This window comes from Chiroxiphia lanceolata, chromosome 18, assembly GCF_009829145.1.
Source record: "Chiroxiphia lanceolata isolate bChiLan1 chromosome 18, bChiLan1.pri, whole genome shotgun sequence".
In the NCBI taxonomy this organism is placed as follows: Eukaryota; Metazoa; Chordata; class Aves; order Passeriformes; family Pipridae; genus Chiroxiphia; species Chiroxiphia lanceolata.
The window spans coordinates 50,531-59,552 of NC_045654.1; the positions used below are offsets into that span (position 1 = coordinate 50,531).

At 51.0% G+C, this 9,022-nt stretch overlaps 1 protein-coding gene across 1 annotated transcript; it reads right to left on the reverse strand.

Annotated features, from left to right (window-relative positions):
- Positions 1-270: 270 nt before the first annotated feature.
- On the reverse strand, positions 271-5,136 carry LOC116795964. The gene is made up of 12 exons (XM_032706126.1): positions 4,951-5,136; positions 4,371-4,432; positions 3,901-4,054; positions 3,455-3,711; positions 2,804-2,880; positions 2,571-2,644; positions 2,372-2,468; positions 2,040-2,163; positions 1,851-1,967; positions 1,133-1,269; positions 898-1,023; positions 271-419 (listed from the first exon to the last, which is right to left on the reverse strand). Exons 1-12 carry the CDS (start codon positions 5,027-5,029, stop codon positions 323-325), a joined length of 1,401 nt encoding a protein of 466 aa, XP_032562017.1. The 5' UTR covers positions 5,030-5,136; the 3' UTR covers positions 271-322.
- Between the last annotated feature and the right edge of the window lie 3,886 nt (positions 5,137-9,022).

Here is a 9,022-nt window from a genome sequence, read left to right on the forward strand (position 1 = left end):
TAGCAGGGGGGTACATGTGCCCCATGAAGATCAAGGCTTGTGAAGGAACCTCACCTACTGTTCCTCCTGTAGAGGAGGTCTCTAGCAGGTACCTACTAAGATGGTGCCCACCTTGGCCTATCTGCTGCTCAGTCCCACCCTGAGCAGAAGGTAAGCCACCTCCTCATCTTCCTGAAGAGCCCGTGTCCCCCACACACAGCTCCCCAACCGCCATGGTGCCAGCACGGTCCTAACCATTAGATGGCTCCATCACCAGGCCCAGGCCACTCAGTCCAGGTGGGAACATCCCTGGCAGTATTTATTTTGTATCCATGGGTGGACCTCAGCAGGTGAGCAGCCTTCCAGACCTGTCACTACCAGCCATGGCTGCAGCCACCACTCCAGCCCTTGCTCCTTGGCCGCTGGACGAGTACCTGGAGCTGAGGTGGGAGAGAGAGGTGTCTGGTCATACGGGCAGGGAGAAGGCACAGAATTCCTGTGGGATTGGCTAAGGCACCAGGGATGGAATCACCTCAAGGTGTCCATGGAGTGGGAGATGCCCCTGGTGATTTCCCAGCCTATGAGAAGGTCCTATGGTGCAGCTGGGGCAAAGTCAGGTTGGGCTGAGACCTTGGGTGTCCCCTATATGTGTCCTGTACGGGTGCCCCTGGTCAGGACAAGGTGTCGTGGGGTAGAACTCTACCAAGGAAGGGCTCTCAGGGTTTGGGAAGCAGGCAGCCAGCCGTCAGAGTCCCTCTGACTCCAGCCAGGACTTTTCTGTCCTACAGGGGAAGCCAATGTTGGGTGTCCAAGTGGGCATCAGGGGGTTCCAGCCCAAAGGTAGCCTCCAAACCCACTTCTGTCCCCCAGGGCTGCCTCAGAGGAGGGATGGGGGGAACTCTATCCCTTTGGAGTTACCTGCAGAGCTGCTTCTGTTGCTCCTGCCGCCGCCGCTTGTTCTCAGCCAAAAACGTGAAGATGTTCCTCCGTGTCTGATGTGGCTCCAGCGCATGGAGCACCTGGATGGCTCGTGGGGAAAGGTGCCTGCAACAACAAGAAATCATTCTCCCAGAGCTGCCATCTGCCTCTCCCCTCATCCCAACCTGTGCCCACCCAGTCCCACATCCACCCATCTGGTCCTGCATTCACCCACCTGGTCCCAGGTTGGAATCTCTCCACCATCTCGTCCACAGGGAGGGGGGTTCCAGCCCTCCCCCATGTCACAGTGACCCCCTTTCTCTGGGGCTGGAGTGAAGGATGGGGAGCCCAAGGACCTCCAGGGCCAGATACCTGCCAAGGAGGGGACGCTTTCAATAAACGAGAGGTGACACTTCCTAGTATCCCTGGAAAGGTGAGAGCCGGGAGACTCCGCACCACACCATGGCTGGTAGCTGATGGTGCTTCCCAGAGCTCTCCCTTGGGGAATGAGTGGGCAAACTCTGCTCTGTGGTTGGGTGACCCCCAACTTTCCCCCAAGGAATCCCATCTCCTTCAATCCTAAGAATCCCCCCAAAGCCCCAGGATACTCATAATCCCCAGGGCATACCAAACCCTCTCAGAGACTGCCCCCCTCCATCCAGGTCCTCAGGGACTCCCATCTCCCTGGGAAGAGTCCCCCAAAACCCCAGGATCCCTCCAATCTCCAGGGATTACCCCCAAACCACCCCAGGGACCCTCAAAGCCCCCTGAGATACCCTAAGCCCTCCAGGAATCTCCAACGCCTAGAAGAGACCCCTCCCCCACCCCCCAGAGGTCCTTCCCTGATCCCCCTGAGGTCCCCTCTGACCCTCAATTCCACCCCCCGTGCCCCTGTTCTGGGAGGGTTCTATAGGCAGCCAAGGTGCCCTCACACACAGGGTCCCTGCCCATACCTGGGGCACCTGCTGATCCTCCCTGGCAGCCCAGGCTTCCCATGCCACCCATTCCACCTTCTGCTCTCTCCAGCAGGAATTCCCGTGCTCCCACTCTGCAGACAGCTGACAGACCTCCTGGAGGTGTCAGGCACAGTTAGGTTCAGCTTTGGAGGAGCTTTCTTCAGGTCTGATCCATCTGGCACATACCTGCAGCGCTCTCTGGCAGTTCTCAGAGGCCAGGAGTGTGGTGTCAAGCCTAGCTGAAGGAGCTGACTCCTGCCCATCTGTCTCCCCCATCCCAGGAAAGATGCCTGGGGACAGGGGCAGCACACTGCAGAGACATGAGGAGTCAGCAGGAGCACAGGGCAGGCAGATATCCTGTTTTCCTCTGGGGCCAAAGCTTCCCAGATGTTGGAGAGAAGCAGAGAGCTGGGGCTGTTTCCCGTGGTCCTTTCCGAGTCACTACAGCCCAAGTGTCTGAGGAGGCTATCACCCAGGGGTGCAAGGACCCCTCCCATCCCTTCCCACGAGGGTCTCACCTGGCAGGTGGCTTCATCCCTGGCTCTTGCTGCCTCATGCCTGGCCTCAGCTTTGGTAGCATGGGGAGGGAAAACTTGTCAGGATGTTCCTGTGCCCCTGGGAAAGGAGGCAGCTCTTGGGAACAGCCCTGTGAGGGTGAGCGATCACCAGGCTGTGATCACTCCATGTGGGGTAGAGCAGCAGGGACCCATCCTGTACCTGTTCTGACCCTGTGCTTCTCTGCAACCTTCATGTGCCAGGTGGAGAAAGCCTCAGACACAGCAAGCTGAAACCTGGAATCACAGAATGACAACATACTGAATTGGAAGGGACTCACAAGGATCACTGAGGCCAACTGCAGAAGCGAATGAGGACACAGGCTTGAGGAATGGCAACTCCCACACCCTGCAGGATAGAAAGGAACCAGGAAGCCACTGAGGAAGCACACTCACCTGGGGAACGAGTGAGCCCATGCAGCCTGCATCCCCCCAACTCCATCATTGAGACCAGCATCCAGCACACACAGCCTCTGCAGAGTGACATGGAGCCATCAGGAGATTCCCATGGAGGAAGCAGACCTGTCTCCTGCTCCTTTAGGAGCCACTTCTCCAACCCCCTTTTCCCAAACCTCATCCATGAATATTATGATCGTGGAATCACAGAATCATTAAGGTTGGAAGAGCCTCTGGAGACCATCAAGTCCAACCAAGGACACCACTAAACCATGTCCCCAGATGCCACATCCACACGTCTTAAATACCTCCAGGGATGGTGACTCCACCAACCTGGGCAGCCTGTGCCACTACTGGACAAACCTTTACATGAAGAAATGTTCCCTAAAATCCAACCTAAACATATCCTGGTGGAATTTGTCCAGTCACTTGTTATCTGGGAGAAGAGACTGACCTGCACCTGGCTACACCTTCCTTTCAGGTAGACGCAGAGAACAAGACAGTCCCTGCTAAGCCTCCTTTTCTCCAGACTGAGCCACCCCAGCTCCCTCAGCTGCTTCTCATGAGACTTGTGCTTCAGCCCCTTCCCCAGCCCTGCTGTCCTTCTCTGGACACACTCCAGCACATCAGTGTCCCCAGATTCCAGCTCACAGTGAGCAGTAGAGCCACCCAGGTGTCCCAGTTCTCCAGCTTCTTGACGCAGCTGCGGTGGAACTGCATGCACAGGACATTGTCCTGGCATGACAGGACGCCAGTGTCCCCAAAGGCAAAGGCAAGGTGCTGCCTGTCCCTCAGCTGAAAGGAGTATAGGAGGACGGTCTCCTCCACACAGTCCCTCAATATGTCTGGCGGGAGGGACGTGGTCTGTGACAGCCACCAGTAGTCTAGTGGTGCGATCTCAATGTCACCTGTAAGGAGGAAGAGGATGACCATTGTCATGACCACAGCTGCGCAAATTTCCACATGGAATTCACTGCAAAATGCCAGAGAGAAAGAGGGATTTGTTTTTGTCCCCCAACTTTGGAGGCAATTCCCTCCCCCTCCCAAAGAGCAGGGGCACACCCCTCTCCCAAATGTGAAGCAGGATCCCTTCTCACCAGGGATCATCACTGTGGGGAACATCAACTCCTGCAGACAGGACACATCCATGTCCAACTGGAACACAGGTCTTCGCACTACATATACCTCTTCTGCACCATCAACTTGCTCAGGGACCACAGCAAAGGTCCCTAGTCCTGGGACCAGGACACCCTGCCGAGGAAGAAGACAAAACAGCTGAGTGAATACTTTGGAGATAAGAAATGTTAAAACTGTGGGAAAAATGAAAACCCCACATTCTCCATTTTCTTACTTCCCCTCTTCAAATTATTTGCCAAAATTCCTTGGCTAAAGAAGATCCCAAGGAATTCAAACCCAGGGAATGATTCCTGGGGATGATCCTTGGCATAGACCCAGCATGATCCTGAGTTTCTCCAGTCCTGGAAGCTTGAGGCACATGGGGTTCTCTTGGGGTGGTGCCATGATGCTCAGGGAGGGGGGACTACAGGGGACCAAGATGCCAGCCCACCTTGTCCTGCTTCATCTGCCCCAGGATGTACACAGACACAACATCCCAGATGGCCACCACCTCTGGAAAGTACCAGAAAGAGGCATCAGGTTCCACTTGCGGCATCTCGGAAGTGACATCCGGGAAGTGACAGATGGGCCTCATAAAGAGCCTGGACTAGGCCGTTCCCCAGGTTCTGCCTCCCTCTGCTCACTGAGCAGGGCTGGGGCAGAACTGGGGATGTGGGAAGGGCTCAGGACCAGGGCTGTGATCATCCAACCCCCAAAAAGAGATGGCACCCCAAAACCCAGGTTGATGTCACAAGAAGATCCTATGGGAAGAACCAGAAGGTCTCCCAAAGGAGACTAGTTAAACGGCTGATGCCCAGTCAGCTCCTGAGAACCCAGTGAGAGCTGTTGGACCTCCCATGCCACAGGACCCCAGACCCCTTTTCACTCCAGAACTAGAACTGTGAGAAGAGTCAGCTCCCATTGGAAGCTGGCCCTGGATTGGGGACACGCCGTACTCACAGGAGCCTCGAGGTAGCCCCAACCCTCTCCAACCATTCCACCAGCCCTCAGGGAGTTCCCCAAATCTTCACCCTCAGTGGAGAGCTGCAAGAGTGTGGGGAACAAGCAACTCTGCTTCCTGTTGATGCTGACACTGCAGTACCCCTCCATCCTGCTCCCCAAATTCCCGTCTGATGACCCCTGCCCTGCCTGTCCCCAAGGGCCAGAACAACCCCCACAGCCCTAAAAACAGCCCCCTGACCACCCCCCCCCGGGCTCTGGGCAGGGGCCAGCAGCCCCCAGTCCTCACTGTGGAGTGCACCCGGTGATGTGGGGCACCACTTTGTGACATCACCAGTGGCCTGGGAAGGTGCGTTATGACATCAGCAGGGAGATGGTACAGCAGGGGAGCGGGGAAGGGATTGAGGAAGTAAGGGCCTCTCCTGGCTCACCTCAGCTGTTACGGGGTGTCACCAGGTGTCATTGCTGCTGAGCTGGGCCGTGGTCCTACAGATAATCATAGACAATAACAGATATAAATATATAAAAATACACAAATAATATCTATTTAAAAAGAATCATAAATCATTTTTATGGGCTTTATCGTCTATGAAATTTCAGGGATTAAGGGCTTTTCCCACCCAGAATGCTATTTTTTAACCTAAAAAAACTTAAGGTTTTTTTTTTTCTTCTTAGTTAAAAATCCAACAAATCCAAGGAATAATGGAGAAAAATTAGGGCTTCTGCTGGGAAAAAACCACCTAAACCAATGAAAAGGTGATAAGAACTCTTTGATTTAAAAAAAATATGTCTAAAAAAGCAGGAGATTAAGTGGTTTTTCATTAAAAAGCCCCAGGGAATAAGGATGTTCTGGGGTAAGAAATAATAAGGTTTGGAGGGATATCAAAATTGAAATAAAGGTGGAGGGTTTTTATTAAAGAAGAAATAAATAAACTTTTTTCCTTACTAGAGATAATAACAGGTTTTTTGTTGAAAAATAAGTAGTAATTAAGGAATGAGGATTCTTAAAAATTAAAATAAGGCAAATAAAATGGGTTTCTTCCTTAAAAAAAAAAATCGTTAAAAAGAGAGAGTTACAAGGGCTCTTATTGTTAGACAAATTAAAGGTTTTGTCCCAAAAATCTTCCTTTTTAAACTCGAAGGGGCTTCTTCATGTTTTCCTGAGAAACCCCTGGCGGAACTTCCCATGGGAAGGGATGGGCTCAAAAAAATGCAGATTTTGGGTTTTGAATCTGGGGAATGGGCATGGGGGTTGGGACAGTTCATTGGGTTGCAAAAGTGACCCTGACATTCTGGAGAATTTGGGAATGGGTAGCTTGATCCTGTCACAGACAGGGGATATCGTGATAGGTACTGGATCCACAGGGATGTTGTGCTGGATGTGGGAGCCACATCGGTATCCCCAGCAGCCCCCACTTTCCCCTGGAATCCCCTTACCAAGTTTCATTGCTGGATTCAGCAGGTGGTGACTATATATACCTTTCCACTTTTATCCTTTCTTTCTCTACCTTTCCTTATACATTTCCTCAAGTATTATTTTTATGCTTTAATATTGCCTACTTTAATATGCTTTAATATTGTACCACTATAGATGATAACACCCAAAACGGCAACATATCTGTTTACTTTTGAAACAAAATTGTTCTAAAATAAACCCTACATATATATATTTACAAACACTGTTTCACTGTAGCCCACCCCAAGGGATTTATTAACAAGAACCTGGGTTACCCTGCCCTTCTGGGATGATTTGTAGAAGGTTGGAAGGAACCTTTAATATCATTTCATTCCAGCCCCATGCAGGGGCAGGGACACCTTCCACTAGACCAGGTTGCTCCAAGCCCCATCCAACTTGGCCTTGAACGCTTCCATGGACAGGGCAGCCACAGAATCTGTGGCAGGTTTTCCAGGAAGGCTTTGGTGTTGGTAACAGTTTGTGCAGAATTCCCCTATTCCAGTCCTCAAGCTGCTGAAGAGGAATTGATCCCTGCATCACCCCACTAATTTGAGTGCCAGCAGTTTGTAACAGTCACTCTCATTCTCCTTCCTTGCCTGAAGCATTGTTATCCTCCTGCAGCAGTGACAGACAAAGGGGTGTAGGGGCTGTGGAGAGGACTGGAGGACTTGGAGGACTTGGGAATGTTTCCTGACCTCAGTGTGCCAGTCAGCACCACTGCATCTCTCCCACAGGCAAACCAGAGCATCTTTCTGGTTCCCATAGCATATTTCCCTCATCTAACAGGGTCTGTGGCAGAGTGGGAGCATTTTAATTATCCTTTGGTAAAGTTTTAAGCTTATTCTTAATTGTTTTTAATTCCTCAGGGGAACATCTGGGAACAGATGTTTTGCATTTCCTTCATCCTTGAGATGATCAAGGGATGGAAACCTTCTACTTCGTCGAGGTCGAGTGTCAATAAAAAAAGGCAGTTGCATTATTTTGTCAATGTTAATACCTGAAACTGTGAAATTTCCCTCCCCACTAGTAGTGTTACTATTTGGTGCACTTTTTACTGCTAAATAAATGGTATAGTTTCTTCTTTGTTTCTTAAAAAAAAGAAATATTTACAGATAAGGTCCAGTTAAGCAAAGGTCCTAAATGTGTCCCCCTGTGTGAGGAACTGGGCAGTTCCCAGCCTCAGTCACCACAGGGGCACCTACCAGGTTTAGGTTGAGCAATGTTGGACAAAAATTATATGCTGGTTATGCAAGTGAAGTGATGCAAGAATAAATCCAGGTTTTTAAAAGTTTCCCTGTGTGCTGTCACGTTCTTGAGAAGTGCTGGACAAGAGTGAGATGGTGTCAGGAAATCTCTAGGTGAGTCTCTCTTCCCTCAGGCACCAATCTCTGCTCTGTGTGACCCAGTGACAGGACTCGAGGGAATGGCTGGAGCTGTGTCAGGGGAGGTTTAGGTTGGATATTAGGAAAAGGTTCTTCCCCCAAAGGGTGGTTGGGCACTGAACAGGCTCCCTAGGGCAGTGGTCACAGCACCAAGGCTGCCAGAGCTCCAGGAGCGTTTAGACAACACTCTCAGGGAAATGGTGGGATTGTTGGGGTGACTTTTGCAGGGCCAGGAGTTGGACTTGGATGATCCTTGTGGGTCCCTCCCAGCTCAGAACATTCTGTGATTCCATGATTATCAATGCTGCCAACACTCGCCTTGCTCCCAAGATGGACCAGGAACAGACGGGCATGACTGGAAAAGTCCTAAACCCACTCTAAAAGCATAGGGCAGGGAGAAAAAGAGAGAGAGAGAGATAGAAAAAGTTCTGGTTCCAGTGTTGATCTATCTTGATTTTAATCCTGATTTCTGCATTGATCCAGCTGCATCACTCTGGCTGATGGGATGTCCACTTGGCCTCATCTGCAGGTCCAGCCATGGGCCCAGGTGTAGCAGGGAGGGAGGATGCTGAACTGAAACCATACACTGTTGAAAGTTCAACAGTATTACCAAAAAAGTAGCCAACAAAACGAAAACTTGAGAGAGGAAGGAGGAGGAAAATAAGCCCTCAGTATGACTCCCCCACTAACTCAGGTGTTGCTTACAAAGTTATCTTACTGACTCCAGAATGCCTAGAATTACCCATAGCAGAAGTTGCATTCTTGGAGTGTTGGCAGGCTCACAAGATGGCGGGCGTTCCCACAAAAGGCAATGTTGTCCTTCAATGTGAAGCTTGAGTTCCACTCCCAGCACAAGCTCTCTGCTTTTTATGCAATTAATTGGTGACGTCTACCTGGGCAGGTGTGGCCAGCACCGCCCAGCTAGAGGCCTTCAGTCCCTCCCTCCGTTATGCAAATGGCATCTCTTCTGCACATGCATGGGTACTCTGCATTTCCCCATGCCTGCATTCTGCACCTTTGGGGGTCTTTCCTAAATGAGTCTGGGGGCGTATTTCATCACCCTCCTCTTCACTTTCTTCTTCAAATGCCCTTGAAGGGCCATCAGCCAGTAGTGAGGTACCAATTAATTTCAGTTTATACAAGATGCCTTCCTTCAAGGACAAAGTTTTCATTTGTCAGTACTTGTTTTCTCATAACTTGGCAGGAAAAGAACAGACTCTCACAAGTGGCTGGGCCAAACACAGACCAAAAAATAGCAGCATCTGATTAAGCACAAATACACCACGGCAGGTCGGGAGTTGGGGT

Bases quoted from the DNA above. Each gene is read 5' to 3' on its own strand.
- LOC116795964 (XM_032706126.1), bottom strand. From the start codon at position 5,029: ATGGAGGGGTACTGCAGTGTCAGCATCAACAGGAAGCAGAGTTGCTTG. The intron at 2,469-2,570 runs GTACAGGATGGG...CTCCTTTCCCAG, and splicing joins GAAGCACAGGGTCAGAACAG to GGGCACAGGAACATCCTGAC. The intron at 1,270-1,850 runs GTATGGGCAGGG...CCTCCTTGGCAG, and splicing joins AGGATCAGCAGGTGCCCCAG to GTATCTGGCCCTGGAGGTCC.